This window comes from Ursus americanus, chromosome 17 (genome assembly GCF_024610735.1).
Source record: "Ursus americanus isolate L20-20 chromosome 17, mUrsAme1.1.p, whole genome shotgun sequence".
Classification (NCBI taxonomy): domain Eukaryota; kingdom Metazoa; phylum Chordata; class Mammalia; order Carnivora; family Ursidae; genus Ursus; species Ursus americanus.
Window position 1 is genome coordinate 10503619 of NC_142143.1, and position 19138 is coordinate 10522756.

General features: G+C 58.7%; 1 protein-coding gene across 1 annotated transcript; it reads left to right on the forward strand.

The window, feature by feature from the left end:
- Positions 1–2596: 2596 nt before the first annotated feature.
- On the forward strand, positions 2597–18420 carry MFNG (MFNG O-fucosylpeptide 3-beta-N-acetylglucosaminyltransferase). The gene is made up of 8 exons (XM_045779872.2): positions 2597–3081; positions 8254–8302; positions 8670–8772; positions 9182–9335; positions 12270–12355; positions 14133–14298; positions 16044–16129; positions 17543–18420. The coding sequence occupies exons 1-8, from the start codon at positions 2827–2829 to the stop codon at positions 17607–17609; spliced, it is 966 nt and encodes a 321-aa protein (XP_045635828.1). The 5' UTR covers positions 2597–2826; the 3' UTR covers positions 17610–18420.
- The last annotated feature ends 718 nt before the right edge of the window (positions 18421–19138 follow it).

Here is a 19138-nt window from a genome sequence, read left to right on the forward strand (position 1 = left end):
TCTCCACTTCCCCCACTTGTCCCCACCCCCAGATCAGGCTGATACCACCTCTCAGGCCCCTGCTTGCCCATGGGAAGGGTCAGATTTCGTTCCTGACTCATCTCAGAGCCGCCGGCCATCTGTGCTGGCATCACCTTACCTGTCCCCCAATGACCGAAAAAGGGCCCCACAGACAGGCCACCTCCACGCTCAGCCCTGCCTGCGTCTGATCCTCAAAGGAGCGTCCCCTGGAGAGGGGACACTGAGGCTAGCAGGGTATGGTCTTGGCTTAAGGAGCTCGGCTGCTGAGTCCTGGAGACCAAGAGCAAACCCTCTGCGCACAATCAGGGTGTGAGACCGTTCCACCAGTGAGAGGATGGTCCGGGCGGGATTACTACAGGGGCTGCTGCTTCCGCTTAGGGTCTGGGATGCCTTCAAGAAGTATTTATTGGACCTATGTGCCTAAGTGCTGTCCTTGGTCATCCTATGACTGCCTTCTGTCACAGTGATGAACTTGGGTCAGCCCCTGGAGGTTTGGGGGGAGTGGGTTACTAGGTGGAGGGAATCCCCAGAGCGAAGTCTCAGAAAATGGGTTGAATTTGGCCACCTGGGGAGTGGTAGGAAATGAGACTGGGAAGTCCCAAGTTCAGGGGTGGGGGCTGCGTATATCTTAGTGTCTTTTGAGGTCTGGCTGAGACACCATCTCCAGGAAGCCTGCTTGATTCTGCCAGGCCTTGGGACTTCTCAGCCATGCCATGGGCTGCCTTGTGGCAGGATGGTGGGTCTCTGAAGGTGGCTGTGGGCTCCCTGGGTGTGGAGGTGTTAATGCTCATTTGGGTAAACAAACGTCCCCACTTTCTCGCTGCGTGCCTGGCCCAGTGCTTGGTCTATGTACATATGAGTCTGGGTGACACTGCGGGACCTCAGTGAGGCAGCTGCCTTTATCTGGTCCCATGTTAGCTGTCCTTTTACTGTGGCAGAGAAGCCCACTAACCCCTTAATCCTCACCATGTCTTAATTTTGTCTCCATTTGTCAAACGATGAAATTAAAATTCAGAGAGGTGAAGTAACTTGCCCAGAGCCACACAGCTAGTAAGTAGCCCAGTCAGGATTTGAACCCTGGTCTTCATGGCATGAAGCCTGGGATCGTCTCTTGGAGATGCCATTCTGAGAGGATGGGCCATGAAGGGGCTTGGCACAGGGCTGGCCCACAGGAGGGGGATTCAAAAGAGTTGGTTCTCCTTTCCTCTCCCTCTGCAGGCCTAGTGCAGTCTTGGGCCACAGCAGGCTGAGTTCAATCCCCCAGTCATCTGTTACTTTCTTGCGTTTAATGAATATTTCTTGAGCTCCTACTATGTGCCAGGCACTGTTCTAGGCAGTGGGGATTCAGTGAATAAAAAAGAACTCCCTACTCCGATATATAAGACAGACAATAGATAAATAAAACATACAGAGTGTTGGAAGATAAAAAGTGCTATGGAGAGAACACAATGGAAAAAGGGGCCTGGAAAGGACAGGCCTGGGGTGGCTAGGAGGGAGGGGGTGGGAGAAGATACTGCAACTTTTAAAAAGTGGCCTGGGAAGTCCTTGTGGAGAACATGACAATTGTGTAGGTCTGAAGGAGCTGAGGGAGTGAGACGTGTAGACCTTGAGGTTTGAAAGGCCCAGGCAGGAACAGCATGTGCAAAGGTCCTGATGTGGGTGTGTGCCTGGACTGGCCAGAAGCCCAGTGGGTCTGGAATGGAGGGAGCAAGGGGAGAGTAGTAGGAGGCGGGGTTGGAGGGAACGGGGAGCCAGTTCACACAGGATCTCTTGGTTGCTCTATGATCTTGGGCTTTTGTTTGGAGGGAGATGGGAGATGCAGCGTTCTAGCAGAGGAAGGATGAGATGTGAGTGACCTTGTGTCCAACCAGATGGAGGCAGTGGCTGGAGAATGCCCCCTGTCCCCGGCCTGGCTGGGAGAGAGGCAGCAATAAAGACTGCTGAGTGAGACGGGGTGCAGTGGGCTACAGCAGGACAGGCGCTCTTTGGGGCCTCCTGTGGGCCAGATGAGGCCCAGAGATCTGGGTTCCTCTGGCTCTGTGGCTGAGCTGCTGGGTCATCTTCGATCGTTCTAGGCCTTATATGCTCAGCTATCAACTGCGACTAGCAATCCTGGCGCTGTTGTGAAGCATCAAGGAGCTGGGCAAACTATTGTGGGCGCCCTGGAGGCTGGGAGGGGGCATCAGGAAAGGCTTTCTGGAGGGGGGAACCCTTGAGCTGAGCCTAACGTCCAAGTAGGATGAAGCTGGGTGAAAGGAACATGGGTGCCGATGGGGAGGATGGGGGAGGGCATCCAGGAGGACATACAGCGTGAGCAAAAGCTGGGAGGCTGGAGAGCAGGACACCATAAAACAATGGGTGTTGAATGCTGAGCTGACAGTCTCTGGGGAGTCGGGAGGTGGAAGGCCCCTTCCTTCCATGGGGCACGGAGGGTTTGTTGTTGTCCCCACCCCCACTGCAGCAGCTGGCCGGCCTGGGCAGGGGCTGTCCCTTCAGCAGAGCCTGTTCCAGCCACCTCTGGGGCTCCCTGGGGCCGGCTCCGCCCCTTGGGCTGCGCTGGAGGCAGGGGCGGGGCCAGGCGCCCCAGAGCCCGGCCGAGCGCGGCGGGAGCAGGTGGAGGGCTGGCGGCGGCGAGGCTGCTGGGGCTCGGCCTCCGTGGCCTGAGCACCAGCTCCCATCTCTCCCCTCCTCGCCTGCCCCCGATGCCTACCAGACTTGTGCCTTGGCCAGGGCCCCCGCGGAACCAGCCTCCCCTCCCTGTCCGGCTGGGCTTCGGGGGCTGAGCTGTCTGGGGTCCCAGGGCCAATGCAGTGCCGCCTCCTCCGGGGCCTGGCCGGAGCCCTCCTCACCCTTCTGTGCATGGGGCTCCTCTCCCTACGGTACCACTCGAGCCTGTACCCACGGGGCGTGCGGGAGACCCCCGGGCTGAGCCCGGCAAGCCCTCTGTCCCCTGAGCTGCGGCTGCACGATGTCTTCATTGCAGTCAAGACGACCCGAGCCTTCCACCGCTCCCGCCTGGAGCTGCTGCTCGACACGTGGGTCTCCAGGACCAGGGAACAGGTGACAAGTGGGCAACTGTGGGCCCCAGGAGTGGGCCCCGGCCTGAGGGACTCACAGAGGCCTTTCTGTTGGGCAGGGGTCCCTGGCGGCCTCCAGGGAGAAGCTGCCCGCCCACCTGCCCAATCTGGGCTTGTCTTCCCACTCCTCCTTCCTCCCGGGACCAGGGGCTCCTACGGCCCTGCCTGAGCCCCTCACTGGCCCCGCAGCCAGGTGCTCCTCAGGCCCCCTGCTCCATGGCTTTCAGGGGCCAGGCCAAGCCCCTGCCCCAGGCTCCCAGTCCCTTCTGGGGGTTCCTCTCATCCCTGGCTGTTCTAGCACAGGCTTTGCTTCTGCCCACTTTTGCCCAGCCTGGCCATGGGGACTCGGGGGGGGGGGGATGCCGGGCAGCTGGGGTGAAGGCCTCTGAGAGGTCCTGACTTGGACGTGTGCTCAGGCCAGGCTGCCCCCAGCCCAGGCCCCGGCTACTGTCCCACTGCCCTGGCTGTGAGGGCGGAGAACACGGGTTGAGCCGCTGAGGACGGGAAGGTCTTGGGGGGGGGCTGTTTGGGGGAGGGGGGTGGGGCAGGGGGCATCCTTTCAGAATTCCTGACAGCCCCTGCCCCTGTGTGGCTGCAACCCAGGGCAGGCCCAGGGCGGCGGCCCCTCATCTCCTGTGCTCCTTTCCTGTGGGGCAGTTTGGGACGGAGCGGGGGAGGAAGGCAGTGAGGGTGGTGGCTGCACGATGGCGGGGAGAGGTTAGGGTAGAGGTCTGCCCAGCATGTGGGATCGTGTGTATGTGCGTGTGTGCGTGTGTGTGCGCACACGTGGGTGCGCCCGCATGGAGCCAAAATGTCCGTGTTAGACAGACTATGACAAGAGGTGGGTGCATGACAGGGGTGTGTGGCTTATGTCTTTCTGGGGACAAGCTGAGTCCCTCTGGTTCTTGCCCTCCCCAGACCCAGTGCCCTCCCCAAGCAAAGTCAGTGATTTCGGAGTGTTAGGAACCATCTCTGGGGGAGGTGAAGGGGCAAGTTTACACACACACACACACACACACACACACACACACACACACACACTCCCTATTGTGGCAACTGGCTCAGTGGGAGGAAGTAACAGCCTTTGGAGGGGGTTGGGGGCTCCTGGGAGACTGAAGAGCAGGGCGGTGATGCCTGCAGGAGCCCAGGGCCTTCTGGAGAGAGGGCACCCCCAGCCCCCGGTTTCCTGACCATGAGGTCCTAGCACCCTATTTAACCCTTTCTCCAGGGGGACCCCAGCACCCAGGTCCTTCCCTGGGGCCACCCCCTTAGCTTCTCCTCTTGGGGAGATTTTGGTTCCTCCTGCGGAAGCTGCCGAGCCTGGCCCTTCCCGCAGACCTTCCTGTTTATGGTGCTGCGTCTGTACCCGGGAGCTGGCCTCACGTGGTCTGAGGCCCCTTCCTGCCTTGTCTTGATCACTGTGGCGGTGCCCTTGCCCCGGATGAGGAAACTGAGGCCAGAGGGAGGAAGTGCATGTCAGCGGCACCCCGAAGGCCTGGGGCGCAGAGCCCTGTGGGACCCAGTCCCCTCCTCCCAGCTAGGGCCCTTCTTTCTCTGCCGAGACCCAGGATCCCAGAGCTACCTCGTCGCTGGGCTACAGGAGAGGGTCTTCGGGCCTCCAGCCTGGGTGGGCCTGGCAGGACCAGGTCAGCAAAGGAGAGGAAACAGCCACACACTCCGTGCCTCGAGCCCAATCCCCCAGCCCCCCAGGCCAGCGAGGCAGTCAGAGGGAGCAGCCGCCAGCTGCCAGCACCCAGGGGTGCCCATTGGATGCCTCACTCCGTTTAACCCGCACAACAGCCCCCAGTGGGACGTAGCGATAGTCCTGTTTTACAGGCGCGGAAACCGAGCTCCGTGAAGCGGCCGTAGGAGATGAATTCGCTCCATTGCGCAACACCCCTGCACCCCCAGCACGAGCGGTGGAGTCGAGAAGCCTGGTCCTTACTGCACAGTTGAGAAAAAGAAGGGTGCTCACACTGAGGAAGAGGAGGGGAGGCAGGGAGACACATTCTTACCACACTGCGTCTGGGGCCCCTTAGTCTCTACCCTGTGGCCCATCTCTCTCTGTGACCTTGGCCAAGGCCCTCCCCCTTTCAGCCCTCAGTTTCCCCATCTGCACAGGACAGGAGGCTCTCGGAGCCTCTCTCAGCTCTGCCATCAGGAGCGGGCCTGAGCTGGTTAACTCCAGGGCTGGGCGCCCGCCCCAGCTGGTTAAGGGCGGCCGGGTGGCAGGTGGGCCTTTGTGGCGGCAGGCTGGGGCTCGCGTGGCCTTTGTCCCAGGCAGAGGGGGCGGGCTGGGGGAGGCCCATTTTTGTGATCCGTGGGGGAGGCTTTTCCTTCCCCACAGGCCCCTCGAAGTTGGTGGGTGGGGGGTAGGGGCAGCAGTACCCGCCCCACATCTTCCCTCCTCTTCAGCAGATGGGCCCCAGCCCCCCTCCCCTGACCCCAGCGGGCTGCCCGTCCTTTTGTTCTCCTGTGAGGTTTTAACCATTGTCAGAGTCTCCTCCTTAAACAAATTAAATGCAACCCTTGGCTCAGAGGAAACTCTGCCCACTGCTCTGTGCCAATCTCAGGGTTCCCAGGGACGGGAACACCAGCCCCATGTGCCCCGCCCAGCCCCCAGCCCTGCTGCGGGACCCCCTTCTTCCCCCTTCCCCCACTGACTCGGGCTTATTCCTCCATCAGCAAACATGCCCTGGCCCATTTGGCCCATGCTCCAAATTTCAGAGAGGTCCACTCTCTGGTGGCTGTTTGGTGGCCAACGTTTGCCAGGGAGCAGGGCAAGAAAGGCCTGATTTATTTCCCTGGCTCCTTGGGAGCTGTGTTGAAAACAGGCTTGGGGTGGGGGCAGGACAGCGCAGGGAGACCAGGGCAAAGGTGACTACAGCCAAGCCGGCAGGAGATGACCAGGGAGGGGCTGGGCCACCGGTGGCCATGGACGCTGCTGTGAAGAGGTCACATCCTCAGTGGTTTGAAGGTTGGGTGGGTGTGGGGTGTGAAAGAAAGAGAGGAGGCATGGTGACCCCAAGGTGTTGGGTCCCAGCAAGATGGGGAGCGCCCAGAGGAGCACAGGTCTGGGGGGGGAGCTGGGGCACTGAGTCTGAGGCACCCGCTAGGCCCCCTGGGGAGAAGTTGTGGCTGCCGTGGGGTTTGATGGCTTCTTGACGGTGCTGAAAGCTGTGAGACCGAGAAGATGGCCAGTGTCGGGCCGCCCACGCTTTCTAAGCCATATCCAGGGACCTCCAGTGTTAGCTAAATCGGAAGGGGGGAGACACACCCCAGGGAGGGGGGCTCAGAAGGTGGGTGGTGCTCAAGCCTCTCGCAGGTGAGGCAGCTGCTGGGACAGGGAGGTAAATCAGAGCAGGCCTGCGCCCTTCACAATGTCACTGTCCGGTGGGAGAGACCGAAGGATAGATTTTCGTAACTGAGGGGCTGCTGTTACCGTCAGGAGGAACAGGTGGCTGAGGGGCACATGGGAGGGGTGTCAGGGAAGGCTTCCTGGAGGAGGTGATGACTGAACGAGGAGTTAGGAGGCAAGAAACGGGCACAGTGTGTGCAAAGGCTCAGAGGGGTGTGCATGTGTGTGGTACATTTGGGGAACTGAAAGTCCTTTGGCTTTAAGAGAAGGGGTGGGGCAGGAAGTGGTGAGATAGGCTGCATCAGGCACAGGGGCTGGGTGGCCCCTCACGACCACACTTAGGAGGCTGGCCTTTATCCCGAGGGCAGTAGGGAGCCACAGAAGGTGCTGGGAGGGGTGGTGGGTATGGGTCTGATCTGATTCCGGTCCTGGCAGGAAAACAGATCTGAAGGTCTTGCACTAATCCATTGAAAGATAGTGGCTCAGAAGGCCCATGGTTATGGGCCCTGGGGAGACAGAAGTCATTCCCTCGTGCCCCTTCCTGTGCCCAACCCTGGCTTCTGGCCTCCGGTGCCTCAGTTTCCCCTGAGATAAGAAGCAGAGCCTGACTTCGCTGCCATCTCTTTATTCTTCTTTCTCACATTATCTCACTTGACTGTCACAGCTACCACTACTCCCCATTCTCCAGCCGGGTAAACTGAGGCTCAAAGCAGGGGCTGATCTGATCTGAAGGGCTGGTTCCTGGAAACCAGGGAGAAGTTCGTGGCTGAGCAGGGAGGGGCATGCGGTTGGAGGCCCTGAGTCTGGAAGGAGGCAGGGCCAGCCCCGGGGTGGCCAGAGTGAGGGATGGGGACGGTGAGGGCCTTTAAACAGGTGGGATGCTTTCTCCTTGGTCCTCACTTGGAAAGAATTCAAAATTGTCCAGGCCTTGGGCAGGGCCACCTAAGGGTCAGAGGAAGCTCTTGCTGCGCTTGGCAGACGAGAGGATCTGTCCAGGCAGAGAAAGGCGCATGTGCTGGGCATGGTGTGGAATGGGGGTTAGACGGGTCTCCCCGCTGTGGGTCTGTCTTGCCACAAGCTGCCTCTCATTTGTCTCTCATTCAGTTTGTGTTCAATTTATCTAGGGCTTGAGTGGTCTCTACCTGCCTGGGGGGTGGCGAGGAGAGGTCTGAGGCCTGAGGGTCCAAATCCCAGTTCAGCAGTTGCCAACTCCACAACCGTAGCCTGTCCCTTAGCCTGAGTTTTGCCATCTGCGAGGGGAACAGGTCACCTGTCTTGAGGTTCGGGGAGGTCGCTGGGGACCAGGAGTGTGCAAGCTGCTGGTGGTCTGCTTCGGCAATCTGGGGGAGCTGGGGTTGGATCATGATGTAAAATGTCTTGAGATGCGTAAGGACCCTGCACCTGCCCAGGGAGTCTGTGCGGCTGTGTGTCCCAGGGTGTGGGTCTTTCCACAAAGAGTCTGTCTCCTGACAAAGTGTCTCGGGTTGTGTAAGTGTGGTGATCGAGAGGCCAGGTGAGACTGCAGTGTGTGTACGTGTGTGGGATAGAAGAGGGTGTGACTTTGGGAGGGTCCCACGGGCGCTGGTGTGCAAGGGTGCTCGTGCAAGTGCCACGGCGGCTGGTGTGTGCTGTGAGGCTGTGTTGTGTGTCTTGTAAGGGCGGGAGCTGAGAAAGTCTTGGTGTCTGAAAGCAGTGTGTGAGGATGTTGGGAGGGGGTGTGTCTGGCACTGAGGGGGTGTGTCTGTCACTGACGGGCCTTGGCCGACTCCGGTCCTGACTCTTCTTTCTCCTTTTTAGACATTTGTCTTCACCGACAGCCCAGAGGAAGCCCTCCAGGAGAGACTGGGTAACTCTGGGTGGGGAGGGGGCCCCTTAGCTGTTTCCATGCAAAGCTGGGGTGGCTGTCCCCTGGCCTGGGGTCCCCAGGAAACAGGGCTGCCTTCCGTTGGCATGTGGGGATTCCCCTCTGCCCAGGAGGGGAACAGGCTTCTTCCCTGGAGATGGGTGTGGGTGTGAGGAGGGGCTGTCCTGGACAGCACCCTGGACTCCTGGGGTCCTGGGAGGGTCAGCCCTTCCTGGCCTCAGTTTCCCCTTGTGTAAAATGGGAATGGGTGGGCCGCTCTAGGCTGAGATCTTGCTCTGCATTCTCAACAGTGTGCAGGGCTGTGGGGAGGACCTGGGCAGGGTCCCCTGACTTGTCCCCACTTCTCCAGGGTCCCACCTCGTGGTCACCAACTGTTCTGCTGAGCACAGCCACCCTGCCCTGTCCTGCAAGATGGCTGCTGAGTTTGACACCTTCTTGGCCAGCGGGCTGCGGTGAGTGCACCTGGGTCTCTGGGGGCAGGGTGTCTCGGTCTAGTTCCTGAATGGGGTGTTGTGTCAAAAAAGTGAAGTCGGCTCTGTCCTGTGAATTTAATCATGTAAAAGCCTCCTGGGGTCTGTGTCGGGGCAGACGGTCTGGGTTCTAGTCTTGCCATTTACTGGCTGTGTGACCTTGGGCAAGTGTCTGAACCTTTCTGAGCCGCGGTCCCCACCTGTTAAGTGGGCACACTTTCCTCAGGAGCTCACACAAGATGCTGTCTGGCTCAGAGCCTGGGCCTTCTGTGTTAGCTACTCTCACTGCCTCATTTTGCTGGCTGGTTATGGGGGCGCAGGGGGAGTCTGGCTAGCTGGCAGCCCTTGGGAACCCTCCTCCAAGCTTACCATCCCCCTTCTGTCCCCACAGGTGGTTCTGCCACGTGGATGACGATAACTATGTGAACCCAAGGGCATTGCTGAAGCTGCTGAAAGCCTTCCCTCAGACTCACGACGTCTACGTAGGCCGGCCCAGCCTGAACCGGCCTATCCGCGCTTCTGAGCCGAGGCCCCACAACCGCACGGTAAGTCTCTTCCTTCCTCCTTGGTGCATTGGCCAGGGGTGTCCGCTGTGGCCAGGCGGGGGGCGGAGCCAGGCAGGGGCGGGGCCAGGTGGGGGGGCGGGGCCACGGCCCTGGCGGAGTGAGGTGGCCTCTCCGGCTTTCATATTTGGTCTCCTTGCTGTGTGTTTGGGGTGGTGACTTCGCCGCGGATCCTGTCTTCTCTGTGAAATGGGGAGACTGAGATAAAGCAGGTGAGGCGCAGACTCCGGCACATAGTAGGGCCTCAGTCACTGAGGAGCAGGGGCTCGTTCTGGTCACACAGGGGAGTGGGGGCAGGGGTGTGTGTGTTGGGGGGGTGGTGAGCTGAGGCTGCCTGACTCCGTGGCAGGGCTCCTAGCCCCTGGTATCGTCATGTAACTGTACCGGCTGTTCAAATGCCGGAGACTGCTGGGCCGCGTGGTAAATTGCGCTGCCCCCAAGCCCCTGAGCACTCCCCTCCCCTCCGCACCCCTCCTTCCTCCAGACTTCACTGACCCGCAATGAAATAGTGACACCTGGCACAATGGGGTCCCCAGCACCAGCTTCAGCTCCAGACCTAGATGGACGCTAATGAGGGCTGTGAGATTTAGGAAACAAATAAACCCCAAAACAGGATAATAGTGAAATTGGACTTTCAGATAAACAAGGCAGCATTTTGTAGTGTAAATGCATGGTTTTTTCCTGGTCTCCAGGACACACCAGGCTTCCGGTGTTGGTGTGGCCCAGGCCCTAGGGGGCTCCCTTGGCCCCAGGGAAAAGGCTAGTTAGGGGGTCCCCCTCCCTAGAGGCAGCACGGGGAGCAGGAGCTGGGCCCCGCCGTGGGGCTGTCTGCCTCCCCGGCTCACCATCTGCTTCATTAGGGAAACCAAGAGCAGGAAACACACAACCTTAATTATCAGCAGCTAATCGGCCTCTGAGCCCTAATTAAATCCTCCTGGGCCCTGGGGGTGTGTGCGTGAGTCGACTCTAGGTGAGCGAGGGGTGCCCCAGGCCCCCACACGGCCACGTGCGTGGTGAGAACGCTGCTCTGGAGCCCGGCTCCCTGGCTTCACGTGACAGTTCTGCCACCTCCTGGCTTCCTGACCTTTGCTCAAGTCACCCCAGCTTTCTGGGCCTTAGTTTTCTTATCTGCCAAATGGTGATAACCGTCCCCACATAATAGGATGGTTGTGAGCAAAAAGGGAACATTAAATGAGGTCCCCTGCCCAAGTGCTTGGAATGGGACCTAGTGTGTGATGACACTAGGAAATGTCAGCGGTCGGTACCCAGTCGAGCTCTGCCTTTGTCCCGGGGCCTCCTCCTTCCTGGGCAGGTTCGGCACCTGCTGGGCACACGCAGGCTCTGTCCCCACCACGGGCACTAATCCCCTCCTTGCACACACTCCACCGGTGGGATCCCTAGACTCTGCCCCAGAGTGTCCCAGCCTGTTTGGATTCTGGGGTACCCCCTGGGCTGTGTGGTGTAGGGGGGACAGCAAACGGGGGACAAGAGTTCCGGCTCAGGCTCAGTCCCAGCTCTGGGACCTCAGGCTAGTGACCTCCCTTCTCTGCACCCCGTCACCTCCTCTGTGGCACAGGACGTGCACATCAGTGCTCAGGATTAGGCACTTCTACTGTTACTGCTGTCGTTCCTTCAATTATCTGGGAGCAGAAGCCCTGGACCCACAGGTCATTAAATAAGCATCCATGGGGCACCTGCTGTGTTCAGAGACTTAAGAACCTGTTCATTCTGCTTAGAGGCCCGACCTCTATCTAAGAGGGTGGCATTTCCAGAAGTGGCTCATAGAGGTCTTTAGAAGGAGGACACAGGGCCAGCAACACTGAAGCAGAGGTGCTCACAGGTGACAAATCTGAGGCCCAGAGGGGAGCAGCGACTTTCTCAAGGTTACACAGCTGGGCAGTGGAGGAGGCTGAGGCCCCAGAGTCGGGCTTTCCAGCTTTCTGCCCCGGGTTCTTCTCACTGCTGCATCATGGGAGATAACCCAACCCCATGCAACATGCATCAATTAAGCACCAACTGTATACTTGGGAGAAGGTAACCGTAGGGAACTTGTGGGTCAAGAGATAGTACAGCTGAAAGGGAGCAGTGTTTGCCAAAAGCCTTAAAGAAATTCATGAGTTGTGACTTCATGGGGCCTCACAGAGGAGGCGGGGGCAGAGAGTTATTTAAACCCCAAGGGAGGTTATCGGTTCCTGAGATTGAGATGTCAAGGGGTTTGCTGGCCTTGGGGGCTCACAGGCCTGTCAGTCCTCTCTTTACTTTGTTAGAGGCCTCATTTTCTCCTTGTGCAGAAAAGCTTTCTCAGTCCCAGGAGCTGGAAGTGGTGAGGCCAGTGCAGTCACCCAGGCTTGGTATTGGTGGCTTCAGGACTACCGTCCCCAAGCCTGGTGACCCTGCAGAAAGCATCTCTTCCTCCCAGGGAGCATATGGAGTTCAGGGAGGAACTCGGATTGGCTGGCCTAAGTCATGTGCCCATCACTGAGCCAATCACTGGGCCAGAGGGTGTGGCCTTGTGATCTACCCTTCCTGGGGCACCTGCCCACCTCTGTGGCCCAGGGGAGCAGGTGCTGTGTTTGGCAGCCTCTCCTGAACCACCTCAGGTGAGGTGGAGGCATTTCTCTGGGGAAAGGGGTAAGGTGCTAGGCGGACAAATCGGATACATATTCTCTTTAACTGAAATCCAGCCAGACTGGGGTCTAACTGGGGACCCCATCACTTTTAATTAGTCATGTGACTTTGGGTTTCCGTTTTCTTGTCTATAAAATGGGTGTAATAGTGTCAGACTATAGCAAGACTTCAGTGAAAGGTGAAATAAAAAGGTTTTGAGCCATGTGGTTGGGGGTCAGGGGTGGCCCGGCCGTTGCCCCCACCCCCAGTCTCACCCTGCCCCTTGGCCCTCCCCACCTCTCTCCCCAGAGGCTGGTACAGTTCTGGTTTGCCACGGGGGGTGCTGGCTTCTGCATCAGCCGCAAACTGGCTTTGAAGATGGCCCCGTGGGCCAGGTAAGCAAAGCCCCACAGGCGGGTGGGGGAGAGTAAGGCCTGGTGTGTGTGTGGGGGGCTTTGCAGCAGGAAGGGCTTGAGAGTGAGCTCGGGAGAAGCTGCTTCTCATTCATGCTGTGTCACAGAGTTACACAGTTAGTGGTGAGCAAGCCACCTGCCATCCTGCCCTCAGAGCACTCTGCCACACAGGCGAGTTGTGTGATCTCTGGGAGCCTCAGTGCCCCCATCTGTAAAATGGACCCGATAATATGATAGCTAATGGTTGGCATGAGGGTGAAATGGGAAACTGTTTAGGGTGGCACCCAGTCCCTAGTGTCACAGGGGAGGTGAAGGCCAAGTGTAGAGCATTCAGAGGAAGGAAGTAGGGGTTCTGCTTGGGGACAGGAGGAAGGCTTCCTGGAAGAGGTGGCCTTTGAACTGGGATGGCCCTAGAGGCCCCCGAGTGAAGGGGTTCCTGGGGGTGGTAGAAGCCCCCATTATGGGATGAGGGTACTGGTATTCTAGAGAGGAAGGGGCAAAGGCCTGGCCTCTTGAGGTCTGACAGGCTGTTGTTATTACCAGCAACATGCGTGTCGCTACCTTGTACTGGGGGCTGTCTCTGAGCCAGGCCAGTGTGTCAGCCTTGTTTCCACAGCTAAGGAGACTGAGGTGTGAGAGGTTGGGCAAGTGACTGGTCCAAGGTCACCTAGGTCCAAGGTCACTCAGCTGCTGGGTTCGGATCCAGGGCCCACCTGCTTTGCCACTACACCACCCTGACCTGCTCTGACCTGGATGGGAAGGGGTCCTCCAGGGGGGACCTCGGGCCCTGGTTGGGAATGGTAATGCTGTCCTAGGGCTTGTCCACAGCAGATGTGCACACATGACCGGGGTCCTCCCTGTGCCGGGTGCCCCCATCTGGGCTTCTTCCCACCTGTATGGTATATTTGTGTGAATTGGAAAAAGTACCCGCCTTGGGCAGTGGCGACCCTCGGGCACAGCCTGGGATGGGGACGGAAGGCCGGGTTTCTGCACCCCCTGGGTGCCTCAGTCAGGCCTTCTGTGCAGCGGGGCGTCCTGCCCAGCCTGGCCCCCAGGGGTGTTCGTGGGGTATGCAGTCCGGTGATGCCCCTCCCAGGGACACTGCCCCTTCCCTCCTCCACATCTGGCTGACTCCAGCACGTCCTGTAAGACTCCATTTAAAGCCTGCTATTGCCACGATTAAATAAAAAGCAAAACAAAAGATGGCCACCTCCTCTGGGAAGCCCCCCTTACCCTCCCTGTGTCTCCCAGGCTCCATGCTTCCCTCTGACTTAGTGCCAGTCCTGCTCTGACATGACCTGTTCGTTTGTTTCCCCTCAGAATGGGGGCTGCTGTCGAGGGCAGGAAGCTTTTCTTTCCCATCTCTGTCTCCACAGCCCTGGTACGGTCTCACGGCGCCGGGTGGCCTCACGAGCTCAGCAATGAATGAATGAGTGAATGACTGTAAAGAAAGGAAGGGATACATTTATGAAGGGCTTCTTCTTGCCATTCTTCCACTTAATCTTCACAGTAGCCCAGTGAGGGCAGGGCCATTATCATGCCCATTTCATGGAAGAGGATGCTGAGGCTCCCCTGGTCTGTGGCTTGCCCAAAGTCACCCAGGGCGCAGGAGGCAGATGCTGGAGCTGAAGCTCTGCTCCACCCCTGCCCCCCACTCCCCCGGCCCCGGTGGAGGGAGGGGAGGGCCTTCCGGGAGGCAGGGGGAGCTCTGGGTGCTGAGGGTCTGCACCAGCGGCCACAACGGGGGTCTGTCTCTCAGTGGCTCCCGCTTCGTGGAAACGTCCGCCCTCATCCGGTTGCCTGACGACTGCACTGTGGGTTACATCGTCGAGTGCAAGCTAGGCGGCCGCCTGCAGCCCAGCCCCCTCTTCCACTCTCACCTGGAGACCCTGCAGCTGCTGGGGGCTGCCCAGCTCCCAGAACAGGTGAGCTGGCCCCGGGGCAATGGAGGAGTGGTGCTTGAGGGGGTGGCTATCCCCTACTGTTGGGGAAACTGAGGCCCAAGGTGGGAAAGGACCTTCAGACGGGCCTACAGTGACTCAAACCTCTCCACCTCCAACCCTAAAGGGTTAGCATTTGTGATGCTCAAACGCTTTGGTCTGGTCCCCGAACGCTGACTGGAATGGCCTGCACGGACCAGGCAAAGCTTGCCTCAGGTTCAGACCGTCCCCTCCCTCTGTTCCTTCTCCAGTCTTCCATCCCCCCACATCCCTCCATAGGGGTCAGGCCTGCCCTTTCCAACTAGGCCTGTCGGTTGTCCCGCCTTCATCAAAGCTCACCTGCCCGCTGCTGCCCTGCTTTCTTTCCAACCCAGATGTTGCTGGGAAGGAGCAGGTGCTTAGTGGGAAACCTCAGGAATAATGTCTGGCTGGGGGACGGGGACCCCGTTCTACCACCTGGCAAGCAACGATTCCATGGAGTTCCAGCCAGCTCTGCCTTGCACACGTGGCTCTCCTACTCGTGGGTGGCCAGTCCTGTAGGGGATCCTGGCTGGGAAAGCCCCTGGGATCGTCCACCCTCAGGGCGAGTCAGAACCCTTTGGTAGCAAGGGACACAAATGCAACACAGACTGGTCGAACAAGCAAGGACATGTAGGGGCTCATGAGCCTGAGAACCTGGGGGCTGGCTTGCTAATTCTGGCTGCGTCTGCGTGCTCAGACTGTCCCCCACTCCGGTCTGTCTTCCCTGACATTGGGCTCAGCCTCAGGCAGGCTCACCCCTCCGGCGGGCAAGATGGCAGCTCCAGGTTTCCACCCCACCCACAGGAGGAGAGCCCCTCCTTTGGTCGCATCCCAGGGCTGGGACTCATCGGGTTGGAAGGCCTGCTTATGTCACATGACCTGTCTCCTACCCGGGCCAAGAGTCAGTGTTGATTGGCCAGGCCTGGAACTGGGGTGCAGGGTTGGCCCCAATAAGACCGCAGGGTCTGAATCCAGGAAAGGGGACCAGATTTTGGGCAGCCAAAACCAGGTACCCCAATGGCTGGGATTTTCAGAATACCCATCACATCAGGCACCGTGCTGTGGCTCCGTCTGCTTTAACTGCCTGGTTCCTTCCAACATTTGCATGAGACCAGCACTAACATTCCCATTCTGTAGGTAGGGAAACTGAGGCCCAGAGGGCTGAACTAACCATGGCACAGCTAACCTAAGGCAGAGGGGGATTTGAACCCTGCCCGGGTGACCCCTATGCCCACAGTCTTTAATCGCTGTGGTCAGCTGCCTCTCGACCAGGGTCATTATCCCACATCCTCATTGCACGCAGAGTAACCCAAGGCTCCGGGTGGAGAGGGAGAGGCAAGGTCTCACATGAGTCTCAAGAAACCTCTGTCCAGGCATGGAGTTTACTGGAAGGGTGCTTTCCTCTCTTGAGACTCAGTTTCCTGGTCTGTAGGCAAGGGACTCGTTCCAACTCTCAGATAAGGTGGACGCTGGGGATGCAAACAGGGTCTGGGCACGACAGTGTCCCACAAGCTTGAAGTGCCTTGCGGAGTGGGGTGGGCTCCTCCGTGAGCGCTATGGTGGAATTTCAGGTGCCGAGGCAGGCTCCCTGCGCCCCTCCGAATGCCTTACGGGCCTTCCCTGCTTCTGCCCAAACACCGAGCCTTTGTGGAGTCCCCAGTGGGCCACCCTGCCAACCTTCACTTTCTTCTCCGCTTTTCTCTGCCCAGGTCACCCTCAGCTATGGTGTCTTTGAGGGGAAGCTCAATGTCATTAAGCTACAAGGCCCCTTCTCACCTGAGGAGGACCCATCCAGGTGAGTCTGGGGGCTCAAACTGTAGGATCGGAGGAGTGGGGGCTGAGTCCAGGCGTCCAAACATAGGGGAACCTGGAGGGAGGGGAGGCCCTGGTGGCTTGCAGCACGGAGCCGGGAATGCAGGGAGTGGATTTCAGTCTCTGTCCTGCCCCAGGATTGCTGTGTGACCTTGGGTGAATACCTTGCTCTCTCTGAGCCTCCACCTCCCCATTTGTAACACAGGGAGGCTGGGTGTCATGGATCTGAAGGGCTATCCCGGCCCTGATCCTCTGGGACTCCTCAGGAGCCCCTGGAACACTGAAGTGTCTTCACTGAGCGAAGGACACGCTCTAATGGAAGAACTTCAGGCCCCGGTGGGAAGCTTGTATTTGAGCTTTTGTAGGCTCTCCGTTTCTCCGATACTCCTCAGTGGTTCTTTTCAGTGGGTAGATGGTTGGGAAGGAGGCTAACATGGCGCCCGGGCATCTTCCGGTTCTGCCCCCACACAGGCCACAGGGAGGCTGGGGCTGTTCGGCTCGGGCCCGGCGGCTGTAGAGCATCCAGACGGCAGCCTGTGCCACCCTGTGGTGGGAGGACAGGCCCGCCGAAGGAAGTGGCAGCAGCCATTGTGGCTGAGATGCAGGGAGAGAGGGGGCAGGGGACTCCCCAAGGCCCTGTGGGCTCTGTCTGGCCTTCGCTTTTATCTGGAGTATGGAACCCTTGGGGGAACCAGGACTCCTGGCTCTGAAGTTCTGCAGAGCTGTCTGTCTGGGGCAGAGAGCTCACGACTGTTTAAGGGGCCCTGGGGCGGGGCTGCATTGAACAACTTAGACATTACAAGGAGACAGAGTTTGGCTCAATATAGGAAAAAAATTCACATTTCTAAGATGAAAGGAACCACCTTCTAATCGGGTGAGCTCCCCATCAGTGCAAGGGCAGAAGCTATGGCTAGACTGCCAAGAGGTTTAAGATGTGAGATTCTCTCTGAGCCTGAAGATTCTAGAATCTAAAAGTTCCTGCTTAATAGGACTGGAGCCGACTGGGGACTTAGATACATGTGATCGGATAGTCTGGCCTCAGTTGGGATCTCTTTGTGGCATCTCTGGCCTTTGAAGTCTGGAAGTCTGGAAACTGGTGGTTTCCATAAGGAACCCCCCCCCCAGGGACATCTGGAAATGCCTGGAGACATTTTTGATTGTGACAGTTCAGTGGGATTCTACTGGCATCTCGTGGGTAGAGGCCAGGGGTTCAGCTAAACATCCAGCAATGCACAGGACACCCCACAACAAAGAATGATCTGGTCATAAGTTTTAATAGTGCTGAGGGGGTCAAATTCTGCTCCAAACTGTCTCTGTGACATAGGCTCCCCAGGCGCCCGTGGCGTGAGCGTGGGAGTCGGGGTGACCATCTTGTCCATTTCTGGTCTCTCCACAGGTTCCGTTCCCTCCATTGTCTCCTCTACCCAGATACTCCTTGGTGTCCACAGCTGATGGCCAGATGAACCCTGAACTGCTGGGCCAAGTTGGGGCTGAGGCTTCTGGTTGTCCTTGGGCTCCCCAGGAGGCCTTGGGGACTTGTGGCAAGCACCCTTTGGTAGGGAGTCCCTGGCAGGGCCTCTTGAGTGGTGGGTCAGCCCAGGATTGGATGGTGGCTGGTGGTGAAGGCTTCCTAGGCCCCTGGAAGGGGTTTTGGACAGCCCAGAGAACAGGTGCACCAGGGGAGGGCCAGAGAGGCCCCAGGGGCTGGGCTTCTATGGGCCTTGGGTGGCTGAATTGAATAAGCCTAGGGGGGGCCTTCGGGTGGGGTCTGGCCTCCACCCCCAGGTCTGGTCTCTGTCATTCCCCTAGGGTCAAGCACTGGGCCACCCACTCCTGGCTCCCTTGGCTGGATCCCCAACCGCTGAGGGGACCCAGGTGGAATAAGGGCAGAGCCCGGGGTCTGTGGCAGGGACCGTCATTGCTGACCAGTGTCCAGCTCCTTGCTCCGACCCCTTGCTAACAGATCCCATTTTGTTTGGGGTGGCAGCTTGCCCAGACCCAGATGGTGGATCATGATGGATCCCAGCCCATCACGACAATCCTTTTGCTCACTTACCCAGCCTCCCTTGCTCAGTCTGTTAGTGTGACTTAAACAGACCAATGGAGAGGCTTCTGGGGAAGATTTTGCAGCCCCATACCGCATCTTCATGCTGCGGACGTGGGTGTGATGTCTGGATCAGGGGCGGTTGCCCAAGGAAAGGCCGTGACAATCACATACACATGTCCCTTTTGGCAACTGGTTCGGTAAGAAAATTAAACCCTGACTTGTTTCAACCTCCCTTGGTCCAGTTTTCTGTTACGTGCGGCCAATGTGTTCCTGACGGGGGCAGGCTCTTAGATCGGCCTGTCCCGGTGGTGATGGTGGTGTTGATTTGGGTCCTGAGATGTCCCTGCTCTGCCTTTGCTGGTTGTAGGTATGACCTTGAAGCATCCACTCGGCCTCTCGGGCCTGTGTGCACATTTTACAGAGGAGAGAAGGAACCCCTTCTCCGTGGGCTGATATCTGGGCGAAATGAAAGCGTGTTCGTGAAGGGCTGTGCACAGAGTCCGGCACGGAGAAAGAAGGGTTCTGTGAGCAGGGACTGTTCCTAGCGTGTGCTCAAGTCACGCTGAGCCAGGGTGTGTGAGGGTGTGCATGCGGTTGTGGTGTGGTGTGTCCCCTTTCTACACAGGTCTGTGCGTAAGGACACATGTGTGGTGTATGTATGTGTTGGTGCCCACGTCACACACGTGTGTGTGCAACGTACACACATGGGACTGGGTGTGCGCCACGAGGCGTTAGTATGCCGGGAGCGACTCCTCCTTCTCTCTGCCTTTGGAGCCTGGGTCGGGAGTAGCCAGAGGATTAGGAGAGGCAGAGTGGAGACGCGGCCAAGGGAGTCCGCCTCTGGTGTCAGGTAAAGGGGCAGTTTGACCGCCGGGGTAGGAGACGAATCAATGCTAGGATCGCAGGTCCCCAAGACGCTGCCTGAATGAATGAAACGGTCATGGT